The sequence below is a fragment of the Schistocerca gregaria genome, chromosome 3, assembly GCF_023897955.1.
Source record: "Schistocerca gregaria isolate iqSchGreg1 chromosome 3, iqSchGreg1.2, whole genome shotgun sequence".
NCBI classification, from domain to species: domain Eukaryota; kingdom Metazoa; phylum Arthropoda; class Insecta; order Orthoptera; family Acrididae; genus Schistocerca; species Schistocerca gregaria.
The window spans coordinates 936,593,667-936,620,716 of record NC_064922.1 but is presented as its reverse complement, the minus strand read 5'-3'; the positions used below and the strand labels follow the sequence as shown (position 1 = coordinate 936,620,716).

At 37.0% G+C, this 27,050-nt stretch overlaps 2 protein-coding genes across 2 annotated transcripts in view; both read left to right on the top strand.

Annotated features, from left to right (window-relative positions):
• Nucleotides 1–1,731: 1,731 nt before the first annotated feature.
• LOC126355841 (uncharacterized) lies at nucleotides 1,732–3,368 on the top strand. Its single transcript, XM_050006302.1, has one exon. The coding sequence runs from the start codon at nucleotides 1,790–1,792 to the stop codon at nucleotides 3,026–3,028; it is 1,239 nt and encodes a 412-aa protein (XP_049862259.1). The 5' UTR covers nucleotides 1,732–1,789; the 3' UTR covers nucleotides 3,029–3,368.
• Nucleotides 3,369–3,511: 143 nt separating this feature from the next.
• The window catches only part of LOC126355842 (membrane-associated progesterone receptor component 1-like), a 44,638-nt gene continuing 21,099 nt past the window's right edge, over nucleotides 3,512–27,050 (top strand). Inside the window, exons 1-2 of the mRNA XM_050006303.1 lie at nucleotides 3,512–3,972; nucleotides 23,946–24,095. Of these exons, the coding sequence (XP_049862260.1) occupies nucleotides 3,627–3,972; nucleotides 23,946–24,095 (496 nt within the window). The 5' untranslated portion in view covers nucleotides 3,512–3,626. The remainder of the gene's footprint in view (nucleotides 3,973–23,945; nucleotides 24,096–27,050) is intronic.

Here is a 27,050-nt window from a genome sequence, read left to right as displayed (position 1 = left end):
TCACTCTCTCATTTTTTCATGAAACCCATCAACAAGAAGAACCTGCAGAGATGTAGTACACACAAAGGTATACTTTTACAAAAGAAAAAAAACTGTCATAAAAGCTTGATTTGTATAGGATACTGTATTAACTACAAACTATCATTATACTACTTAGTGCTATTCACACTTAAGCTGTCTAAATTTAGTAAAGTAAGTTAAAATGAAAACTGTTACTTTGAAAAAAGGTGGTGCTTCATCTGTTTTAATATGTAGTCACTGTTTATCTGCTATAAGTAGCTTAAAATTTGTTAGATTAGAGTGGTATTTTTCAAAGTAAATGTATTTTTATTGGCTGCACCCCATCTGTCTTGCAGAGTGGAACAGAGTCTTGATGACTATTGTGTGCCCAAAATCAAAATAAAAATATTTTTTCTGTGAACATGCCTTCTGTTTCTTTATAAAAGTACCGTAGTAAGTTAATATCTCATTTTACTTAATATGAACAGGAATAATTCATCAATTTATGCAAGAATTACTTTTTAACATAGTCATAGGCTAAGTTTATTTTATTCCTTGTACAATGCAGCAAGACTTATAATACTAAAAGTTTTATGCAAATAAATATGATATACTATATGAAAGAACAATACAAACTGTTGAACAACTGTGAACAGGAAAATACTCGTTTTAATCTAGGAGTTTCTTGTAGCATTCTTAACATTATGAATTGTTCCACGTTATTATGTTCATCATGTTTCTGATTTGTAGTGAATGTAGCAATTTTGTGCTACACATTGAGTTCACTTTATGTATCACATATTAATCAGTTTAGCAGTTAACTGAAAGAAGTGCACATGCATAAGTTACATAATAAAATTTAATAGATTTCAGAGTCAACTACTATTTAAAATATGTCACATAGGGGAAACAAGACAAATAAATTCACATATCTGTGCTGTGTGAACTTAGCTCTCAAATATTCTGTCTCTTCTTGTGTAACTTGAAGGACTGTGATTTTCATTCATAATTTTCATCAACTGCCTTACTAGAAGAATACTGTTTTATGCTATGCATGAAATTAATTCTTAGTGACATTCTTAAAAATAAATAAATAAAGATACGTACAAAACATTCCCAGACACAAGAAATTCTTTGAATAATTATTAAAAATTCAAATCTTCCATTGGTCATAATATTCAACTGTCGGTTTAATAGCAGACCAGAGCACCAGCTCTACAGGAAATGGAGGAGACCTTGAAGGCACAAAGGAGACGCACTCCGTGTCTACTCAACTGAATCATTATTGTCTGCAGTGTCACTAACCTGATGTTAAGAAACTGGTGTGACAAATTTGGTTTCCTCAACTCCAGTACTACATTACACAATATAACAACTTTATCAAAAAGATTTCTGTGAATATCTATTATGATAACGTTTAAAAAGAAGAGAAAGAAATTGGTTTTCTGTATTGTGTCAGTATTAAAGAATGAACTTCCAGCAATTTATACTTCTAACTAATTTTCAGTAATTACAAAATACGGAGGCAGAGCTCAGTATTATATGGTTAAAAGGGGTATTGTCAACATTGTTATTACTGTCAGTCATTCTGAACACTATTACAAATTTTCACACATGACCCTGCAAGGAAGTCCTTTATTATGCAGTGCATGGTCAAATCCAAGGCCATCCAATATCCTGTTTCTTTTACTTCCTTTTCTCCGAGGTGGGAGAACCTTTATATAAGGAGGACTGGCATAGAGCCCTCGGCAGTAAGACTTTATACTTTTCTCTGTGAGAGTGAGCGACAATGAAAGCAAACAATTACTTTTATTTTGTGTGCATTTTATTAAGTGTGCTGGATAGTTTTATGTGCAGTGCATCTAATGGGATAGAATTTATTGAAAACAAACATCAGTCACTTAAGGATTTAGTATCTGAAGATGCTCATAATTTTCAAAGGTATTTGAATTTTCATGGAACTCTACTAGACCAAACACCATCAAGTTCAGAATTATTGGGGCCAAGTATTGATTTAGATTACACACATTTACAAGAAGATGCTTCAGGAAAACAAAGTCATGGTATTTCTAGTGATTCACGTGGTTTCTACAATGAAAATGATGCTGCTAGAGCCACAGGACGTCTTGGATTTTTTGGAAGTTCTGCAAAACAGGGTGCATCTGGGCATATGTCTGAACATGCTTATGATGGCCTTCAGAGAAGAGTTCATCATGATTCATCTGGCAGAAACTTTTACAATGGTATTTCTGGAGCACATGCTGATAGACGGTTTGGAGGTCTGTACAATGGTGGTCATGAATTAAAACAAAACGGGCTGGCAGCTGCTGCAGTTGGATCTAATGGTTCACACCGTAAAGGACACCACTCATCAGGTTTTCATAATTCTTATCATAAAGATGAATCAGGAAACAATACAACTTTCTACGATGATTCTGCAGATTTTGGTGGACATTTCTTCTTAGGCTCCCAAGACGGTTCATATAGGAATCAAGCGGATGAACTGTACGGAGGTAACTATAACCATGGTGGTTTCAAAGACCAAGTTAATGGACGGCAAAGCAACTTTGGTCTTTCTAATGTGTATGATGCTGTTAATGGTCATAAACAAAACTATGGTCAGGGTCGTTACTTCGATAATGCTGCCGGTTATGCTGAAGAGGAGCAAGCTAAAAACAGTGAGCGTGCTTTGTTTACTGGACGGAATGGTGATTCAGAAATCTATCATGGGGCAAATATAAACCATGAGCAGCTTTATGGTGGAGTTTTGAAGCCTAAATTTCATTCCACACTTGATGAACCCGAACATAGAAACAGTTTCTCGAGTGAAAAACGTAATTATTATCCAGCTGATGGCCGAACTTACGCGCTACGGAAAAGACCAAGCGACAGTTTAAGTGACTATGGTATTGACGATGGGGCAAGGCAATATTCTAAACAGTACGAATCAAGTGCGAGTAAATATCTTAAACCACAAACTTCTGCTGAAATAGGATACTATGGGACTTACAGAGGTATTACTTACTGAACAACTGTCAAATGCTCATCGTTTATGGAAAGGTACTAAATTTTAACAAAATGCGTTTAGTGCGTGGGAGTTTCGTGAAGTAATTTAACGGCTGCAATTCTTTCTGCGGCTTGCATAATTTGTATTCCAGAAAACCAGTCACAATTTCTTTTATAGAGTACTTGTAAATTTTGCTGTGAAGTAATGTGTTCTACTGCAAATTTTTTGTGTCGTCATTGAAGGAAAGTTTGATATTGTAACTACTGTTAATTTTTTATGTGCGTAAATATGCCATTATGTTTTATACTTTGATATCACTGTCAACTCTTTAATTTTCAATAAATTAATTAGTAGCAACTTTTATAGTTTTGTTCTGTCATTTATCAACCACCACAACATTTGGTAATGGGATTTGATTACAAGTGCTGTTTACTACTTCAGTATTTAAGCATATTAAATATAATAAACAGTCGTAGGTACGATTAGGCCAGCTTTCATCTCGTTATTTACACAGTTCATTATCTGTCGTGACGTCCTGAATATATATATCATTGTCCAAAGAGGTATGTGCATCGTCCTTATCCTCAAAGATACTGCACCTTGCAAGTCACCCCTATGAATGTGGCGTGACCGGCATGACAACGTAAAAGTTGTCAAGATGGCGGATACCTTGGATGTGGTGGAAGAGAGCGGGTTTCTTTCAAGTTTAATATGGGAAATTCTTAAAAGTCCAATTAACATTGCTTTGGTGGGAATAATCAGTTATCTTGTATATAAAATAATAAAAAGCAGGCAAAAGGTACATGAACCTGTGCACATTGAACCAGAATTACCGAAGTTAAGAAGAGATTTTACAGTAGAAGAGTTACGAAAGTATGATGGAACTGGCCCAGATGGAAGAATTCTTGTTGCTGTGAATGGAAACGTCTACGATGTCACGAAAGGGAAACGTTTTTATGGACCAGGTGTGTAGTAATTCTTGTTGAACCGTAGTATATTCTGAAGGTTCCAGGTTGCATCCCAAGTGATGGACAGGCTTCTTAAGTCTTTAATGTATCTATATCTACTTTTACGTCTTCGCACAGTATATAGTATAATAGCATGCATCGAATGACAAATTCTCGCCTTAGTGCTATCAGAGTAAGTCTTAGCTAGTTTACTATAAACACCGTAGTTTTTCTCATGTTCACACCTTTTGAATTAAAACATTTTCCATTGAAGCTAAATAATTGCCACTTTCAAGGAGTCATAAGTAACTTTGAGTGACTGTTCAGTACGGGATTATGATTTCAACCATTAAGAGAATGGGAAAATTATTCATTTAAGGAAGTTGATAAATTATTTTTGCAATCAATTTTGTACTATGGCTATCATTCACATAGTTATTGTGCCAGTTACTTACCATATTTATTTGATAGTACTGAATGCTTAATGAAATGTAGTATGATTGTGAGTTATGCAAAAGTGGTATGCTCACACCATATCTAATCTTCTCCATGTAGAAAACATGCTTTGAGTTCCTTAGCTTTCTGTATAGCTAGAGGAGTAGCAAGCTAATCTATCCTTATTTCAGTAACATAAAATCTGTACAGTAGATGCACCACTATATATGGGCCTATAGGCCTAAAAGAAGTTGAATGTACTTCAAAATAAGATATTTTTACTTTAGGCTAATGAGAAAATCATTCAGATTATTTATACAAGTAAATATGTTTTGGCATTTACTTTCATGAAATGGGGTCAACTGAAGAATAGGATACAATCTGTAGGTTTTGACCAGCGATGTCATAGTTTACTCATATAGGCCTGTATTGTCTTTATTTTCAAGTAAGATTTTTGTTACTTGTATTAATTTACATCATATGTTCATTGCAGTTCATTCGATACTTATTTTCATTCTTAGTGAGATATTTGGGAAAGAACTGCTTTTCATTCTAGACAATTTTTACTTTATCTTCGTATGTAGTTTGGATTTATCTATATTAACTGCAGTAAGGTATATAAATTTTTTTGTTTGCATTTTTTCAGTTGGTACTAGTATTATCGCAGGTGAAAAGACATTTTAAAAATTATCTTATACCTCAGGTGAGGTATATAGGTCCACTGAAGAATACGACATTAGTGCGAGCCAAGAAAAAAAGTGACATATGTAACAGCAGTATCCTGTACCTCAGTTGAACTACGAAGGTAGTAACATGTTCTTCAGTTGACCTATATAGGAGTTATGAATGTCACTATTTTTCTCCTTCACTAGAATCTTGGTGCCAGCTTATATAGCTCAACTGAATAACAGTACACTACCTTCACAGTTCAACTGAGTGCAGGATGCCATTGTCACATATGTTGGTTTTTTTTCATCTTCACTAGCAGTAGTATTGTGTTCTTCAGTTGACCTTTGCAAGTCAACTGCAGTATGGGATACGAATTTTACACAGGGGTCATTCAGTGTCAAATCAACCAATTGTACTACATGATTTGAACCATGACCTATGCCCCCCCCCCCCCCCCCCCGCCCCCCTCCAGGTAATGTACCCACTAACACTAGTTTAATTTTGAAATTTCAAATTTTTCCGACCTTTAGTTTTGGAGTTTCAAGGGCTGAAATCAGTTTTTGATCAGTCGATGATTGTTTTAGTAAGCTGTAGCTCAAAAACTATACAACCTAGAGCGCTCAAACTTGCACCATTGTTTTCCTGTAAAAATTCCCTTCTATTTTATATGTAACATGACTATGCTACCCAAATCTGAAAATTTTAAACTATTCCAAAAAACCCTTTTTTGAAATTCCCAAAATATGTACCCTCGGATTTTATTTATAAAAATTGTGTGTGTTGTCCAGTCTAACAGACTACATGCATGCAAAATTTCAAAATGGGATCTCAGTGGGTTCTTGTATAAAATATTTTACTGCCACAATACACACTAGTGAGGTGAAAAGCAGACTATTTGTAGGCTACGAATACTAAGCTAGGCCTATGTAATTCTAACCAACTTAAATTATAATGTTAGCCTTTTTATGCAACATTGACCTCTTATTGTTTAATTCATTAAATGATAGTGTTGTTTTAATTTAATGTGCATGTGTCTTCTAACTACGGTATGCATCAGAAGGAAGTGAACACATTTTAATTGATAATATACGTGCTAGAAGTTAAAATTTTGAATAAAGCCATTCACCTTCATCCTTAGTTGTAAATGTCAGAAATTCTTTTTCTCGGTTTTCCAGTGTTGTTTGAAATCATTTACAAGAAGTTCATTATATTTGAAATGGGCATATAAGTAATTTCACTTGGGAAAAAGATCAACTTGTTGATATTTGCATGGATAGAACTGTATTTGTAATACTAATTGGTATTTACAAAGCTAATACACATGGTATTTATACAGCTTAGTGTTTAGTGAGGGTAGGTGTAACATAATTTAAATGTGCTTCTTTTATGATCTTTTAGGATATTTTTCCAAAGCAAGAGAAGACAACTTCATTTCTTAAGTGCTTAAAGTGTTGATTCTTCCCCTAGCTATTGTTGGATTCGTTGTTTGTAAAAGAGTTTTTCCTGGGACATATCTCGGTTGTTAATAGTAAAAAGACTGGGCTGGACCCTTTGGGTGTAAAAAAAATTATTCAATACATGTCATTGTATTTTTCTTCAGTGCATTCCATCCACCAAGAGTCATCATATGCTACTGTAACAAAACCAGCAGCAATATTTTCCACATGTGACAGTGTTGTTCAGTGTTGTCACGTATTCAGGAGACTCATCCAGACTAAAATAAGGCTTGACAGTAATTTGACTCTTTGCAGGGTTTGGGTCGACCGAAGCGTCAAATGCCACCCGTAAGGCTGTTGTGGTGTGTGATGTCACGATAGCGTGGAATTTAGTTTGTGAGAGTGGTGTGTTTGTAGGTGTCGTTTTGATGCAATCGGTGGTGCTCTCTGGTGGTGTTAGTTTATGTATTTGGTTTAGTTTGTGAGTGTGACGTAGTGTGTTAACTTTGGTAAATTGCTTTTTTTATGTCATTGGTAGGTATGGATATGACGGACAGGGTCAACAGTTTTCGGTTGTCGGCTATGATGGGGGACAGTGCGTTTCTTCAACTATTCGGATTTTTGGATGAAGTCGTGAAGTGTTCAGTATGCTGTGAAGAAATGAGGCTTACTTAATGTTCCGTCGTCTCAGACCCGGGACGGCTGTATGTGGAAATGTTGTAAGGATAACAGGTCAAGGGAAGTGTTTGATCCCAGTGTGTGGCTGTGAATGTTGGTTTTGGTATCGGGAGAGGTTTTTGAGCTATATAGGTCAAGGGAAGTGTTAGGACCTAATTTATGGGATCCGGGAGCTGCTGTTGAGCTATATAGGTCAAGGGAAGTGTCCGATTTAAGATGATATTGTCTTGTATTTGGGGAGTTTTTTGATGTTGTTTTGCGTGGTTTTGTATGGGGGTTGGTGTCTAAATTTGTTTATATTTCGTTTGTCCCCACCCAAAAACCCTCTATTTCCCGCACTTGTCCCGTTAGTGTCATTAGGCTTCTTGTGGAATGTGTGTGTGTTTTTCTATGTATTTTTGTCCTCATACTGCGTACGTAATGACTTTATATGCGCCATATTGGAATCTTGGTTTATGGTCATTTACGCCATATTTGTGATGTCATGGGTCAAAACAGACGGACGGGATCGGACGCTTCCATATTTCCCAGGGTTTATATGAGAAACTTTTGTTCCCATAATTGTTTTTGATTCACTAAACCGAGGAAGTAAGTATTCTTTGGTCAATTCATAGTCCTGTTGTGCAATATTCAAAGTCATTGTTTTTTATGTTTTCCATGGCAAATACATAGTGATTTGGGTGTTAAGATTTGTTGGTCATATGGCCTTTGTAAGCTGGCTTTAGCAGCTAGCCGCTTAACAGTTCTGCCAAGGCCATCGCATGCACTCTTGCAAAGAACTTCCACTCTGCCTCAACTTCAAAATCAGTTTTATGCAAACACAAATTAAGGAATTTTTTCTGATTTTTATATTGTGCAGCACTGCCATAAAAAAGTAAGTAATCTTTTTAAGTGCAAAAGGCAAGGTTTGCTTTATGATTTCTAGCAGTTTTTTCTGGAATACATAGAAAGAGACTGTATTATGTTTCAGGCAATCTAATATGAAGGCATACTGCAGATATTGGTTTTCCCTCCCATTTGTAATACATGATGAAAGGATGCAGTGTAGTTTGGGTGGTAGTCCAGTGGAATGATTGTATTTCATCTTGTACTACGAAAGAGTAGTTTTCTTCAAAATCACAGTTGACTACTACATGGCCTTCAGTTAAATTGGACTTCATTTCACTGTAGTAGTCTTTCTGCTGACTAGCTATAAATGAATGAGTTTTCACCTTCGTTAGAGTGACCGAAAACATCCATAAAGTCATCAGTACTTTTTACTACAGTTTCCATCAAACACCTATCTACAGTTACCCACTTTTTGTAGGTAATTTCATCAATCATATCGTTAGTGAACTTTGCATTCAATAGATCTTTAAGTCTAGACACACCAGGACATTCTTTACAAATCTCCATTAAACATTGTTGTGATAGTGGATTGCACATCATCTTGACTATGCAGGAATGATAGATTTCAAAGCAGTTTTATCTGCATCCAAAATAATATTTTGCATCTTAGCACCATTCATCATTAGCTTAATGTTTTGGTGTAAGGTACACACAGAAACAGTTTGCGCGCCACTTCTTCCAGCCAGGATACAGTTCCTGGTTTTTAATTTGCAAAACTTGGAAAACCCAATTTCGTTTGCAGGGATCTTTTCCTTAAATAATTGATATATTTCTTGAAAATTTGCCAACACTAGCCTCTTTCGAACCTGGATCTTTCCATCTTTATTTCTTATGGTCACACAATCTTTTTTTCTACTAATGTCATCAGAATTGTAGAAGTCTTTTACACAGTCAACAATATTCTCATTTAGAGTTCTTCCAGGTTTAGGATTTGACAAAATTCCTTTCTCTCTCCTTTTCTTCCCCCCCTCCCCCCAACATGAACCATGTACTTTGTCACTCCAAATACTACTTATATTTTCTGACAGTTCCAACTCATAGGTGAGATAGACAAAATCATCATGTTTTCACTTTTTTGTTGTTGTTTGAGCAAACTTTTCTTTTAACTGTTGAATAATCTGATTCATCTTCGGAATGTTCAGTAATAACTTCTTCAGGGCTCGATTCTGGAAGTAAGTTTTTTTTGTAAGCTAGACTTTATTTTACAAGTTTTTTCTTTGTATAGGTAGGCACAGCAAACTTTTTCTTCTTTAGTGGCTCACCAATGAGTTCAAATAGTCTACAGAAGATGGAGGATCAATAAAAGAATCATTTACATTTTCGCTACTGCAAGGTAGAACTACTTCTGTTTTTTGTTTCTCACTAACCTTCTTCCTACATACATCACATATTTTCATGCCATTAATGTTTGCTAAGTCTAGAGAGCACATCCAGTCTGTTAAATTTCTTAGTGATTGTACACAGACTTTCTTATGTTGTTCTACTTTAAAAGCGTCAGAACATTTAGCAGCAATAATCGCCCAATTCTCCTGAGATGCCATTTCTGTACGGTAAATTCTACTATCAAAAAGTAATGTGTAAACTTAAATAACTACATTTCTATTATTTGGAACATTCTAGAAAAAAATATACAGTAAATGATATTTTATGATGTTTTATATATTACCACATGCATAGCACGGCATTCACTAAGACTACACCACTCTATACTAGATCACTTGGACAACTTAACACTAAAACACAGTACAATATAGAGCACTCATAAGTTATTTTTCTATGATTATTTCACACACATTTTAACATAGGGTCGAGGCACCACTTACGACCACATTGACATGTTTTTAGGCTTTATCATGTTTGACTTGTAGGAAATGAAAATATAATACATAATCTTACCTCTCAATAAGTTAAGTTTATTCTGATGCTTTGTACAACATGTAGAACACAAAAAAAACTTGTTGCGTAAAGAAAAACACTACATAACTCAACTTCTGCAACACAGATCTTTTCATTAAATTGTGACTTCAAACAAGACCAAACAAAGAAATGTTTCTGCAGACAATTGAATAGCCCATTTCATATTGCTTATTATAATCTATGGTAGGACTGCCTGGTATTCCAGAGGAACTTAAAATTGCACCCGTTACATCAAGGTGGTCATAAGTGGGGTACTGGCCGAAACTAAAGCATTGACCCTATATGAAAGTTTCATGTTTTTAATAATAAAAAGTGAATGTCATATAAAATCATAAGATTCTTAAGTTTTTTTATATATATTTTATTCTTGCATTAAATTATCATTTAATGAATTAACAAACAAGAAGAGGGTAATGTTGCATAAAAAGGTTAAATATAATAATTTAAGTATGTTAGAATTACATAGGCCTACCTTAGTATTCATAGCCTAGAAATAGTCTGCTGTTCACCTCACTAGTGTGTATTGTGGTAGTAAAATATTATTTTATACAAGAACCCATTGAGATCCCATTTTGAAATTTTGCATGCATTAAATTTTTATTTAAAAAAAATCAGTTTACGTATTTTGGAAATTTCAAAAAATGTTTTTGGAATAGTTTTAAATTTTCAGATTTTGGTAGCATAGTCATGTTACATCGCAAATTGAAGGGCATTTTTAGAGGAAATCAAGGGTGCAAGTTTGAGCTCTCTAGGTTGTATAGTTTTTGAGCTACAGCATTAAACAGTCGACTGATAAAGAACAGCGTTTTTTTTTTTTATTATTTAAACTCTTGAAATCCAAAACTAAAGGTTAGAAAAATTTGAAATTTCAAATTTAAACTTTAGTGGGTACATTACCTGAAAGGGGGCGGGGGGAGGGGAATTGTCCAAATCTGAGATATCAAGGTTCAGACTGTTAGTCGATTTGAGATGGAATGACCCACATGTCAAGTTTTCGCCTTCTGCAGCACCGGTAACCTATTCCTCAGTTGACCTACATATGCCAACAAAAGTATTGGATTTGTAAAAAATATTTATTATTATTACCTTTGTGTAGTTCAACTCAGGTGCACGATGCCAATGTTACGTTGATAGATTGTTTTGTCTTCACTAGTATTAATTGACGTACATAGGTCAACTGAAGTGATGGTGTAGCCTATAAATTTTACGTATGTCGGTCTTTTTGCCTTTGCTAATACTAGTATGAGCTGAAGACTAGGATTCTAATAGTAGCAGAGGCAGAAAAAGCAACAATTGTAAACTTTCTATCCCATACTTCAGTTTGCCTACATAGGTCAGCTGAAGAATAGGATACTAGTGGTAGCGAAGGTGAAAAAAATTGACACTATTAAATTTGTGTCCTGTAATGCAAAACCATGGTAACATTAATTCTGTCCCTTCGTTTTATTCTTTCCTTTTTGCATCAGTATCCCATTCTTCAGTTGAGCTATATAGGTCAGCTGAAGAATATGGTACTAGGACATAGTGTGTCTCAGCACTTTTCATTGCTGTTAAATCTGTGCAGTGCAGCATCTTGCCCTTTGCGGCCACTCTGTGGTCTTTGTGTGGACCACCGGTCATGTCTGTATCCCCGGCAATGAACATGTTGACCGCCTGGCCAAACAGGCCACCAGTGAACCCAACCTGGACATTGGCCTCCCGGAGAGTGATTTGCTGGCAGTCTTACGCCGCAAAGGTCTCTTGTTTTGGGACACTGAATGGCGCAGTCTGCCCATGCCAAACAAACTCCATTCTCTCAAGGCGACGACACGTGTGTGGCAGTCATCCATGCGAGCCACTCGCAGAGATTCAGTTATTTGTCGGCTCCGCATTGGCCACACCCGACTGACGCACAGTTATTTATTGCGTCGTGAGGACCCACCTCTCTGTCGCTGCGGGGCGGTTTTGACGGTGGTGCACATTTTATTAACTCGTCCGCTTTTAGGTGGTTGGCTTTTCCTTTTTGTCTCTATGGTCGGCCAACCACCATCACACTGTGTGATTTTAATTTGTTTTGTCTCACCTCTGTCTGAGTATTTCTTGTCCTGTGTCGTCTGCCATCTTTCCTGTTCGTTTTTTTTTTTTTAGTTTTTCCCCCCGCCCCTCACCTCTTTGGTTGGTATTAGGTTTTGGAAAAAGGGACCGATGACTGTCGCAGTCTGGTCCCTTTAATCCCACAAACCAACCAATCTAAGGCTACTGATCACATTCTTAGACAGTTGAATGTAACATAAGATAAAATTACTACTACTACTACTACTACTACTACTTAGCCACAAATTGTATAGGAAAGAACTGAAGGCAACAAAAATAAATAATAGAAAAAGAGAAATGTACACATCTGAAATTCTCATCATAAAAGTGACAAAATCACAGTTTTTAAATCCATTATAGCCTAGCGCATGGTGAAGTTGTAATATTATGAAATAGCATTAGTTTTTAGTAATGATTATAGAATCTAAAGGGACTATTGTGGGAAAGTGGTGGTTTTGGTTGGGAGAAACGAAAATAGAATTAAGATATGCAGGACAGTTTTGATTTGATTCCAACCATTCTGTGGCTCATTACGTAGATCGTTTATCCAGCAGGTGTGCACTGAGATGTAATAGGATTTCTACATCTGTTATTGGTCTTTGAGCTCTGCAAAAAAAGTAACAAATATTGGAATCCATAACTAGCATCAAGCTATATAGATTCGCAGATTCCGCTATTCGTTACTTAGACCATTTTAGCAACAAGTGTCCCAGTGTTATACGATATCTACGTTTGGTATTATTCTCTTCACAACTGAGAAAAAGAAAAAAAAATCCGAAATTAAGAACCATTGAATGACCGGAATTGGTGACTGGAATTGACCTAGAGTACAAGTCAAGTCTAGTTCTGACTCTAAACAATTCCATGGTTCATTATTAAGATCATTTTTCAGGCAGGTGTGTGAGCTGAAAAGTAGTACGATTTGCATTTCTATTTTGCTCTCCAAAACACTGTGAAAAAATGACAAATATTGGAATCAGTGACTAGAATTAAGCTATTTAAGAGGCCAATTATGGTTATCATTTCCAGCCATTGCATGGCCCAATATTTAGATCATTTTTGCAGCATGTGTGTGACACTGAAATGTATAAGTAATAGGATTTCTGTAATTGCTATTGCTCTCTGAACTGCTGTTAAAAAAACCACCACACAACCTAATATTGGAATCGGGTACTAGAAGTAACATATATAGGTCAATTTCAGTTACTGATTACAATATTAATTACTTTTTTATGAATTTTTATTCTTTGTGTGCTGGATTTGTCTCGGTTATTCCACATTTTATGCTACTGTTTTTTATATGTTGTTGCTTCATTTCCCCATTGTTGTTACATTTTAGTTTCTCCTTGCCCAAAGCCACTACTTTCCCATGATTGTCTTGATATATTCAGTAATTATTATTATAAATTAACACTTTATATTATTATAAACTAATGCTTTTCAACTGTGTTTTTGAAAATATCATCGGGACCTGGGGCAAAAGATTAATGGAAACCAACAATAGCCCATTGTGGATTGTAACCAAATTGAAGGGGATTGGGGTAGACTGCTTGGCTTTTGCCAATGACATTGCCAAAATGTCAATGTGGACACCACTAGAATTCAAATCGAGCTGTTAAAAGAAATCTCTGAGCAAACTGGTATCCATATATCATTTGAGAAAACAGAAGTCATGACTAACATTAAAAATGCCCCACGAAAACTCTGTACGAAATATGGAGTCATTGCCCGGGTAGACAAATTCAAGTACCTGGGTGAGATCATCATGAAATGGACTGGACAAGAAAGCGCTTAGGGGATGGATACACAAACTAGAAACAGCATCTACGGCAAGAAATGCCTTTACCAGAACACTAAGATACGTCACTATGAACCAGTTTTGAAGCCAGTAGTTTTGTATGCAGCCAAAACCTTATCCCTAAACACTGATAAAGACTCCTCAAGGAACTGGAAGAAAGAGCACAAAATCATTAGAAAAATATTAGGATCAAAGTACAGAAATGGCATACATCAAAACAGATCCAACTAGGAAGTCTACAGCAAAATATAAAAAGTTAGACACAATCCAGAGAAGACTGGGACGATTTTATGTTCATCTCTAACGGATTGACTGAAATAGGTTAATCAAAAACATATTTCTCTTTTTTGATTCAAAACCAAAAACTACAATGCCATGGTTTAAAAACATCAAAGTAGGCTTCCAGGTGCTACATACCAAACCCAAAGATTCTATTGACATTTTTTTTGCAAACGGGCACACTCACAATGAATGAGGGAAATATGGGATCAGAAAAAAGCCAGGCTCAGTGCTAAGTGCAACAAGACATGACATGGTCTTAGATGGCCCCAATGAGTAAATACTGATGCTATTTTATAATATTATGACCTCACCATGCACATTGTTGTTGTTGTCGTCTTCAGTCCTGAGACTGGTTTGATGCAGCTCTCCATGCCACTCTTTCCTGTAAAAGCCTCTTCATCTTCCAGTACCTACTGCAACCTACATCCTTATGAATCTTCTTAGTGTATTCATCTCTTGGTCTCCCTCTACGATTTTTACCCTCCAATGCTAAATTTGTGATTCTTTGGTGACTTAGAACATGTCCTACCAACCGATCCCTTCTTCTAGTTAAGTTGTGCCACAAACTCCTCTTCTCCCCAATTCTATTCAATACCTCCTCATTAGTTATGTGATCTACCCATCCAATCTTCAGCATTCTTCTGTAGCATCAAAGCTTCTATTCTCTATCACTATATGATGATAAAATTTAAAGGTTCTCTGTGCTTATTTTACTCGCACAAGTTACAACTAATTTATTTCACACATATACTTCCCTTTTGCTATAGTTATCTTCAATTCATTTCGATATAATTTGTGGCTAAGAAAACAATTGTGTGTATTGTGATTGTAATTTTATTGTAGGCTATATTCCTTTGTTCATGAATACCATCTGATGTTTTTGAAGATTGCCTCTATGTAGCATCCAGGCCTGTGGTATGACCTCATTGCTCAAAGCTGACAGGTGAAATTGGACTCTAGAATGTATCCCAGGAACAGGTAGACTTCTTCACATTAGATTCCAGCAGTCCTTGCATGACCTACCAAATTACGATGTGTCTATGGTATGTTCATAATACAGATTAACATGATAGTAGTGTAAAAATAGATTCAGTATTATGAATGAAGTGTTAATTCACTCCTCTCTTTCTCATTGTATTATGAATGAATGAAGTGTTAATTCACTCCTCTCTTTCTCATTGTATTATTGTTTCTGTAATTTTGATCAAAATGTTCTATTGATGCAATTAAGTGTCTCTGGACACCTTTATCTGTGGTGAGTGCACATACCTGTCTTTTGGTGTGATTAGAGTGAATTTTAAATGTGGATCTGTGCTTCCACTAGTTTATGTAGCTTATCCTTTGCCATAGCACGTGTGTGTGTGTGTGTGTGTGTGTGTGTGTGTGTGTGTGTGTGTGTGTGTGTGTGTCCACATTTATATTGAATTTAAAGAATGTCTGTCTGCAACATTGTTTACATCAATGCCCACATCTTGTTTGTAACTATGTTTGTCCCGTAATGTGGAATATTCATTACTGCTACGGTTGGACATATGTACATGAGCACTTGAAAGTGACTGTTCAAAGGTGGTCGATAGCATGGTCAAAACATCTTATATCATAGTGATCGAGAGCCGCAACAGAAAAAAATGGCTCGTTTTATTATTCCAAAACACCCAAGTTCATCTTTCACTAGAAGTGTTTAAATGTAAGTGGCACCTTCTCTGGGTTTCATTGTGTTCTTTTTTTTCTGCCTCTTAAATTTACACAATGTCATCCTTCAATAAATTACAACTTGCCATTGTATTTTATTTCCTGTTTGTTTACTGTATAATATTTTAAAAACATGTTTTACTTCCTTATCCACATACTGATGAACCTAATCAAAAAATGAAGAGGAAAAAGAAATTAGAAAGTACATTGAGAGACAGTTGTACTCCTCTGTGGAACTGAGACAGTAGATTAATTTCAGCTTGAAGTTGTGTTGAACAACTACTTTCATCTAACAGGCATAGATATTCTGGTGAGAACTAACAGTTCTGCAATACACCCCATCCTGGAAAAGAGAGATTTATACTTAGATCCTGATTAATCTGAAATATGATACATTTTCTGTGTTTTGTCATGTGCACATTTTTTGCTTCTGCAGATTTAAAGTAGACAGAATTGCAAATCATTTGAAATTTGAACTGATTCTGACTGAATAATGTAGTTTCTTTCAGATAGCAATTTCACTGCAGTTACTTCCTTCACCTGCAAAAATTTTGAAGTTACTATTAATTTTGCCTACATGGTCACTAATGTGACTGAACACCAACTTAACTGTTGATGACTCTGAATTCAAGATAAAATGATGGATTCTCTCTACCAAGAACTACTGAATCTGCTCACAAATGTAGTCTGTTACTCCGTATGATCATATTTTCATTAATAAATATTGTTGCTGTTGTGAGTTCTCCCCACCCCCTCGCCCCCACCCCGTAGGGGGGGGGGGGGGGGGCGGGGATACGCAACCAACTGATGGCTTCGATCTGTGGGTTTCATAGCATCATGTAAGAAAAATGAGCATCGAGTTTTGCAGGGCCAACATTTTCAGAATCCATGCTGGTTGAGAAACTTAAATACATTTGATCTCAGAATATGTTCTAAGTATCTACAACAGATGTCACAGACACTGGATGGCAGTTGTCAATCACTTCTGCTACCCTTCTTGTAGATGGCTGCATGTGCTTTCTTCTGATCATGCGCAGTTTAATTTGTTTGAACAATCCACACTATACTGTTCTTGAGAGCTGTTTAGTAATTCCCCGTATAGAATCTGACAGGTTTCTAGATAGACTCTCCACGTAGCTCATTCGCTCCTCTTACACCAGGACCGTGACAGCACGGCATGCGCCCCTCACCCACTCACTCACTCTTCTCTTCCGATATTCATCCATTGTCCATTTTACCTCCATCTGTTATCTGTGTCTGCAGTGTGGGAATATAAATTGAGTAGAGGAGGGGTGGGGTGACCTGTGAATCATCCAGGAAACAATTTTCTGTCTGTGTTCAAAGTAAAAGATATAAAATTAGTTTCCATCTTTGTACGAAAGAAGCCTCTAACTGTAGAAAATAGACCTTTTCATCTCGGTATTCAAATATACAATTGTCAACGCAAATTAAAGTAATTCTTTGTTTTATGTGAATCGGAAAATTTTCATTCTTGATCATTATTTTTACATTTATCTTGTTTTTTTTTATTTCGCATTAGCTTAAATATGACAACAGCAAATGAAGGAGAAATTTTGTAAGAGATGAACAATCATGCAAAAAATGTGTAAGTGAGCTTAAATGTTCATTATCTACCTCATATGTAACTATGGTATATCGATATTGCAGTAATGTTCTTTGTTTGCTTTTGCATGTGTGTGTTATGAAATCGTAATAACTTGTTGCCCTGTGTTATGTAATTTTGTCAAATCTTGTTGGTTTTATGTATATGAGACATCTCCTTTATCATTATGTACTTGCTTAGTACACCAGGATGTGTGTATATTTCAGAAGAAAACCTCATAACCAACAAAGAGAAATAAAAATTAAAGAAACAGCGTGGTGTCCATCTAACCCATTATCTTAGATTTGGATGAAACTTCACTTATTTCTTAACTACAGAGAAAAGTAACAATAACAAATTTTAATGTTTTATTTCACTCCATTTTCATTTTCTAGCATTTCAAATTTGGAAGTTTTGTTGTTTTTAATGTGACATGATACATGCTGACATTTTCAAATGTAATTACAATATTTTCTTTTAGCATCTAATTTGTATGAAACAAAAGCTAGATAGTGATATTGGACCTACCCCATTGAAATCATGGTTGCGGTGACTCTGATCTGTAGCATAGCCCAAGGTCTAGGTTGGGCTGCATGGTGGTAATGTGGATGTGAATTAGGGGAGCCAATGAATGTGAATGTCAAATAGAGGTTGTGGTAATGCATTGACCTGTTGCATAGCCTAATGTTTATGTTCGTGCTATATTTTAGCACACTTGACCAGATAACTTATTATAGACAAGCCTCCAATGAGTATTTTGTTGCGTATTATGTTTATATGTGGTTTATAAACAACAACAAAATTTAAGGTGGGGTCCATTATGTAACATTTCACTGAAATGTGGTTGTGTAATATAACATTCTTATAAACAAAATTACCTAATACTTTCAATTTCATTTATCTAACAGATAGAAAAAGGAGTCGGTAGATAATGGCACATAAAGGGGAAGGGGTACCTCCCAGACTGCCAACTGGAAAATAAATGTGCTGGGATTTTTGTTATTTTACAGTGTTTTTCCTGCTGTATTAAAAACTGTAAATCAGTTTTCATTCAGTCATATTACAAAATCAGTTGTTCAGACATTTGTAAAAATACACTTTTGGTTTGTGTTTAAGAGTTATCCTTTTTAGCGTAATAGACATACTGTTTAAAAACCCAGGAACAGATAACGGGCTATGTCGTCAGTCATGGAACATATGCCTATCAAAACTGAAATTTTAAGTAATTAAAGGTATTAAACTATCTTCACTGGCCGGAATTGCAGTAACAAAACTTTGTTTTTAACTGCACACTGTAAAATGAAAATAATTAAAAGCAATATTTTTTCCGAATGAATATTCAATTTTCTTCCACTTGCAGCTTTAGAATGTTCAGATACCAAGAATAAGAGGTATTGACACTGGGCAAATAACCTATTGTTTGGAGCAATGGAGTGTTGGTTATGAACCTGCAAGATAGATAAATTGAACAGTTACATTGTGTTCTGTTGTATACATTTCAGTGACAATTACCATAGATTGCAGTATTTACAAGCTGTGTAGTGAGATGGGTTGGCATTTTCTTCTATCACATGAGATTTCAGTTTATTCCTTAAAATTACAGAAGGTTCCACATTGTTACTTACGCAACTGGCTTCCAACGATGTTATGGTATTAAGTTGTGGAAACTTCTGGTTCTTTGAGGCCTTAATAATGTTCCACGATCGGCTATTGATTGCACCCTGTTTACTGAGTGGCTGTTAGAGTAGGTTCAACTCGTCGACCAATGACGCCTTTGACCTGTTGATAATTAGTAGACTGCCCTTTTTCATTTGCCGTCTCTTCACATATGATACAGCACCTTTCCCAAGAGGTAAAGTGTCACTGGCCCAGTTTCAGTGAAAGTCAGCACATCGAACTTGTTGATTAGGGTGGTTAGGAAAACACTCTTGTGTTCTCCTTGGTTCTTGTTCCATCTGTACAGGACTCCTAGCCTCACCACCAATATATCGCTCAAGTCCAGTGAACGAGTAGTGATAGATCCCATACTTCCTGTAAGTAGTACTTGTGTTAACTTTGGTATCTGAGGTACACCACCCTTGGGAGCTCTCACAACAAACCAATTCGTAACAGCTTCCAATCATTTGACAGTAGTCGGTCCAGTTTCCTGCTGCTTATGCATGTCATCTGACTCGTCCCATGTTCGAGAACAGTATTCACATTAAGGCTGCAATGTGGCTGTTGTAATGTTTTACAGGATAGTAAACAAGTAACTTTAGAATAAACTTACTGCTTCTCTTTTAATCTGCCAAGTTAAAAATATTCTGATTCCCTTCAACAAAAACACCAACAATTAGTACACGTAACGAGCTTCTATCAAGGCAACGGAAAAACCTGGGATAAAAGTTACTAACATTTTGAGGTTATAATTAACAAACTCAAAACCATCATTAATTTGTGGTAAATGCTGACAATATACACTGTTGTGGAGTGGAGGCATTAGGTGGAACGTGTTATGTCGGTTATGATATGTATTACTGTAATTTAATCACAAACGTCAATTTATTATCTGAAATAGCTTACACAACAATTGTAACTTCAAAAATTCTCAATTTAGGGGTGAAATATTATTTGGCAGTAACTGTAAATATCAAATTCTGATGTACTGTGAAATAAGTTATCCACTACACTCGTAACTTATAAAAATTTCCGAAAACATACTTTTGTAAGTGCCCAAAAAGTCCCAGAAACGTACTTCTGTGCCATGTAATTGTACAATGTAAGTAAGGAACAGTTGTTGCTGGCTGAGGATACTGTTGTAAAAAGCTTCTAAGAAATCACAATTTAAGATTAGGCCTACAGTTGATAATAGTGTGAATTTTTTGCAGCACTCGCAGATATCGGAATCTCACAATATAACACAATACGCCCTATTATTGACACAACCAATGAAAGATTATGTGAAAGTAACACGAATAGTAAAATATTAGAATCTAGAATTTCTAATCAGTGTTCTCACATAAAGGAAAATTGGGAAGTCGTCATATATATGTGCGAATTGGATAGATCTTTTACATAGCTGAATTTATTACACCGTCTACTATCATGAGCCAAAGCTGAATAATGCAGTGTCAGTTTCACAGTGAAATGCAGTTGCTTAGATGTCCTTGTTTTTCACTGGTATATTATCTTCTATTTTTGTAAGAATGTCTAGAGACTTTAATTCCAACTATTATGAAATTCAGTTTTCTTCTCACAGGCCATTCTGCTTTGTCTCCCTTCCTGTGATATAACATTTCTTTCCAATAATGGTGTGCTTCTGGGTGTTGTGCCAACACCCTTTGCCAGTATAATGTTACATAATCCATTTGTTGCAAGGTACTGTCATTTATATTTAAAAAAAACTAAAAATAAGATAATTGGATTGGTAAATCCTAGAATTAACTGGAGAAATCTAAGCTTTACCATCGTGGCGTGGTAAAAGTCCGAAATTTCTCATTATGTGCATAGATTTTGAACTTTAACCAAGAGATATTGGTAGATTTTAGGGTTTACCAATGCAAACTGGTAAAAGCTGTATCGAAGACTCGCACCTCTGGTTCAGACAAGTTTCATTGTTGCTGATTTTGTGTTCAGATAAGTTTTTTGTTGGCAAGTATGAGTCCTCGGTCCACTCACCGCTACGTAGTTTCAGTGTCAAGCATCTTTTGTACAGCCATCTCTGCAACTTGTTTTAGTTGTGGTTCTTCTTCAGCTTTGCATAAGAATGAGTGACATTATGCGTAAAAGATTTTACAAACTTTGAAGTGAAGTGAATCAGTTAATAAGGAGGGGACAACAATTTTTATGTAACTGCTGAGCAGTATAATATTCTGTTAAGTGGCAAATGCAAAAATCGTTTCCAATAAGAAATCTGTTCACTACAGATGTTTGAAGTGATATGATGATCTCAACAGCGGAGGTGAACAGAAACTCGTAGTACCGGTGTCTGCTAGAAAAGAAGAAATTCGTTATTACATTTGTTTTGATGAACTGTTTAACGTATGACATGAGACCCACATTGCTATAGGCCGTGGCAGCCGAACGTGGATGATTGTGGAACTGAGGAATTGTAAGTACAAGAATGTGACTGTTGAATCAGTTACTTACTTACTAGAGATTATGGGAACTGTATCGGAAAAAGCAAAAACATTGAAAAGGGGTATTGTAATGGAAGCTCCTATACACAGTGCAATGAATTCATGGTGCCAAATTGATGTTATCGACATTCAGGCAAACCCAGACAAAAAGTCGAAGTTCATACTTGTATCCAAGATCATTTGACAAAATTTATCCTCCCCACACTAACTTTGAAAAGGGCTGATGGATAGCATATCATCTTTTGGACATTTTTACTATCTTTGGTGCCCCAAATACCCTTCATTCTGATAATAGTAGAGAGTTTTGTAACCAAGTAATTCAAAGTTTATGTGGGTTGTGGAGTGATATGAAGGTAGTCTACACGAAGCTGAGGCACAGTCAGTCTCAGGGATCAGTTGAAAGAGCAAATAAAGATATCAAAAATATGTTGTCAACTTGCATGGAAACAAATTAAACTTCAAAATAGTCTAAAGAGCTGAGGCTTGTGCAAGCAATGAAAAATAGGCCTTATCATGAAGGGATTAGATGTTCACCAAAAGGGAGGGGTGGGGGGTCCCAGGGAAAATGGACATTATGACCTCAGTTGTTCCACGTGATTTAATAAACAATATAGTCATTGAAGGAGACTTGGAAACAATGTTAAAAACCACTTCCACTGACTCACAAGAGATTGGAAATGACAGTCAAGGGATTGATCTGGAACAGAAGGAATGGAGGCAGAAAGTAAAGCTGCAGCAGGTGAGGCAGCACCAGGTACACAGGATTTGACAACAGTCACACACCAGCACCAGTTAATGGTTGTGATGAGACACTGACAGCTTCCAATAGTGTTAATAAAGTGAAACGGATCCAAGAAGCTGCCAAAGAAGGTATTAAAGTACAGGCAAAGAGAATGAAAGCAGCCTCATAACAACATTCCAAAACTGTCAGCTGGACAGAAAGTACGAATTGAAGTACTGGCTGTAGACAGGGCAAAAATTGATGCAGAATCTGTAATAGCAATAGTGATAAATATTTGTAAATAAAATAGAAACTTCCTCATGGGAAAATATATTAAAAGCAAAGATTCCAAGACTTACCAAGCAGGAAAGTGCTGGCAGACAGGCACAATGAACAAAACACACACACACACACACACACACACACACACACAGAATTACTAGCTTTAGCAACCGATGGTTGCTTCTTCAGGAAGGAGAGGGAAAGACGAAAGGATGTGGGTTTTATGGGAGAGGGTAAGGAGTCATTCCAATCCCGGGAGTGGAAAGACTTCCCTTAGGGGAAAAAAAGGACAGGTGTACACCACACACACACACACACACACACACACACACACACACACACACACACACATTTTTGTACCAAAGCGTGAAACTGAAGTCATTGTGAAATATTTTGCAGTAGCAAGAGAAGCAATTGGTCTATGGGAAGTAGTTTCCAATCAATCTTTTTCTTGGAGGATAAGGGTTCAGAAAGTGCAATTGCTGAAAGTGTTCAACTAAAAAATACTTCTGTAAATAGTCTTCCATCTTATGTAACTAGAAATGCTGCACTAGTCAGCCTTGTTGTAACAAAAATTATTGTTCACAACATAACTTTTTAAAACATTTTTAATTACCATGGAATATTGCTCATTGTAATTACATTGGACTGCACAATGTTTAAAATACATATATTTACAATAAATACAAACTATTTCAATAAATTGTTAAGCTTTTTTAATAAATGCAGTTTTACCAGTTGGTATAGGTACATCCTAAGATTTACTAATGTCTCCTAGTAAAAGTCCGAAAGCTATGCACATAATAAGAAATTTTGGACTGTTACCACACCCAGCATCTTTACATATGTTTTCAATAGCTTGTCCAAGCCATTTCAATGGCGCCAGTGTGTTTTCCTTATGCCAGGCCATTGCTAATTGCATCCTCGTATGAGTGTGCATGCTTGTACTTTATATCTAAAGACCCTAGTGTTCCTAGAAAAGTCAACCCATTGTTTCCTCCAACCTATATTTCTCAGAAAAAGATTAAGCTAAAATTATACGTGTTACAGTGCTTACTGAGGCTTACCAGCAGTCACTCTGTTCCTTACTCATAACGTGAAAAAGGGGGGGGGGGGGGTGAATGATAGTTGTACATAAAGTAATGTCCACTATGCAGCATAAGATAAGTTGTGGAGCATAGATGTACATTTTAGTGATTGTTCTGATTACCTTGCTGTTGCTGAAATTCTGATCCTATGCTTCTGTTTCAATAACAGATTAATCTCCCTCAAATCTTTTGTGTGCTGTTGGCAATTGCCTGGCAACAGAATTTAGTTGACATATATTATTTAGAAAGTGTGTTTATTGTGACAAAGGTCACATGAGTCAATTACAAACAGATTTATTTCTTTATTTTAGGTGGTCCATACTCAGCATTTGGAGGACGTGATGCTTCCCGTGGTCTTGCTACGTTTTCTGTTGATTCAGCAAAAGATGAATATGACGACTTGAGTGATCTAAACACGATGGAGATGGAATCTGTTCGAGAATGGGAAATGCAATTCAAAGGTAAAATTAGTACCTAAAAGAGCAAAATTTAGAATGCCGTATTTACCACTAACATTAACATAACATTTCGATGTGATATACATATATTTTTATTTTAGGAGACTGTCAACTATTCTTTTGAATCCTTAAGATTGTCCTGACATTCTTTTTCCATGCATCATACCATTGGAAATGTCTCCCACACCCTGTTGTTGATGTTGACGTGTGTGTTGTACGGTAGGAAAGGAGAAGCATTTGCAGAAGAGTGAAGGGCAGCTGTGCTTTTCAGTGACAGAATCTTAAATAAACTTTAAACAGGTGATGTACATAGGGCTGATGGCAGGGGGATCAGATATCTCTGTGCTCGTAATAAGTTAATCAACAACAGATATGTCAATTAGCATGAGGTGCGTGGAACTGAGTATTGACAAGTGTGAACTGTCTTCTCTGTATGTTCCTTAAGGACTGGAATTCCTTGCCAGAAACTGGTAAATATCTTGGCTATATGCAGTCTACTAAAAAGATAAAATTTATCCTGCAACTGAAAACTATTTAATGGTACGAACAGTCCACAGGTGTACTGCTGGTCCATAGTGTTCAACGGGCACAATATTTCAGCAATCAGACATGTCACAATTGTCAGGTGCGCTGACAAACTTAGCTCAAGAGGGCGAGTGGCTGTCTTAAACCCTCTCTCCCTGGGAGGCATTCTCTCCGCGGTCCGTGGCTGCGCGTTGGCAGTGGCTGAGATGCTGGCGTCTGTGTCTGTGGTGGTGTCGGTGTAATTGCCTCGTCCGCCCTGGTTGCCTGTTCATTTTCTTTGCTGAGCATCTTTTTAATTAGACTCAGTGCTGTTTCTCATGCCTTGCTGAGGTTATAGCCACAATCTTGGTTGACAAGTCCATCCCTGGTACGAATTTTGATAGCCTCTCTAACAATGCTGTCCCAGTATTTAGATGTCTGTGCCTAGACCTTGGTATGTTGGTAGTCCATTTTTTGATTTCCAGACAAACAGTGCTCTGTGACTGTCGACTTTTTGTGGTACCTAAGTCGAGTGTGCCTCTGTTCTCGGCAACGATCTTTGATGGTGCGCACTGTCTGTCCAATAGAAGTCTTCCCACACTGACACGGCATCTGGTATATCCTGGCCTTCCGTGAACTGAGATAATCTTTGACACTTACTAATAATGCTTGTGTTTTATTGGGTGAGTAAAAGACAGTTCCTGCTCGGTGTTTCCTCAATATTCGTCCTATTTTCCCCAATAGTGCACCAGTATACGGTATATAAGCAGTGGCTATCTCTTCCTCCGTGACTGCTTGTGTCTCCACATGCTGCACTGTATAGGTGGGGTGGAGAGCGCATCTGATCTGCCATTCCAAGTACCTATTTTTCTGGAATACAGTTTTGAGGTGTTCCAGCTCATGGGGCAGACTCTCTGCATCAGAGATGGTGTGCACCCTGTGCACCAAAGTTTTTAGCACCCTGTTCCTCTGCAAAGGGTGGTGGCAACTATCTGCATGCAAATACAGGTCAGTGTGCGTTTTCGTCATGTATGCCCCATGGCCCAGGGTGCCATCTGCTCTTCTTTTGAGCATGTCGTCCAGGAAGGGTAACTTTCCTTCTGCTTCAGTCTCCATAGTGAATGTGATGTTCAGATGTATGGAGTTCAGCTGTGGAAGGAAATCTAGGAGCTTGTCACTTCCATTGGGCCAGATCACAAATGTGTCATCCACGTAACAGAGAAAACGAGTAGGTTTCCATTTGGATGACGTCAAAGCTTCCTCCTCGAGGTACTCCATAGAGAAGTTCGCTACCACAGGTGAGAGTGGGCTCCCCATTGCGACTCCTTGTGTTTGTTCATAGTATTCTCCTTTAAAGAGAAAATACGTGGTGGTCAGAATGTGCCTGAAAAGGTCGGTCATCTTCTCATCAAATATCTGTGCAGTGAGCTGAACTGACTCTCAAAGAAGCACCCAGGTGAGTAATGAAACGACATCAAAACCTACCAGGATATCAGTTTTTCAGATTGAAGTTGTTCAGACGTTTTATGACATACACAGAATTATGAACCTGGTGTGGGCATTTGCCCACATAAGGTCTTAGTAATTCTGCCAGGTATTTGGCCAGCACATATGTAGGTGCCCTAATGTTGCTGACAATTGGGCATAATGGCACCTCTTCTTTGTGGGCTTTAGGTGGTACAGGTCCTTGGCGAGACCGTCTGGTAAATCCACGTCCTTGAGAAGACCACTAGTCTTGTCCTCCACCTTCTTTGTGGGCTCAGCATTGATCTTCCTGTGTGATTTGTCATTTAGCAGGCTCTGCATTTTCTCCATGTAGTCCTTACGGCCTTAGTCAGCCAGTAAAACAACCACCTCGGGGCTCTGTCTCAGGTCTCTAATGGATGCCCTCTACCTGCTGGTAGTATTCAACCTAATCGGTTTAGTTCTCATCAGAGCACGGCAGGTTTCCTGGTGTACTTCTTAAGCTGCTTCAGGTGACAGTCGCTCAGCAATCTGTTAAACTGCACTGACAATGTCCACTTCTGGTGTTAACCTAGGTGTGGGAGCAAAATTAAGTCCCTTCTCCAGAACAGGAACTGCATCCCCAGTCAGCTCAATGTCTGTAAGATTGATGACCATCTTGTGTGTGGCCTTCAGTGGTGGTTTGCCTGAGAGACGAAAGAATTTAGATATCTGACGTCCCGAAGCCTTCTTATGAGCAGTATTGGCTGTCACCCAGGTAACACCATCAATCCAGTCCCAGATCCTGGAATTAAAATGATTGGCTAGTTGTAGATGTAGTTTAAGTAGTTTGAGAGTTGTACTCAAGGCTGTGTCTGGTAAAGTGTACCCTCTCACAAACCAAGACAAGGGTAGCATACTTCATTATACTCTTAGCTGCTGCAGAATCGATGTGATGCATAATCTTAGCAAAGTTTGGCACGGCCTGATCGGCACGACACCTCTTCAGAT

Excerpts from the sequence above, each read along its gene's own strand:
- LOC126355841 (XM_050006302.1), top strand. The coding sequence starts at position 1,790 with ATGAAAGCAAACAATTACTTTTATTTTGTGTGCATTTTATTAAGTGTG.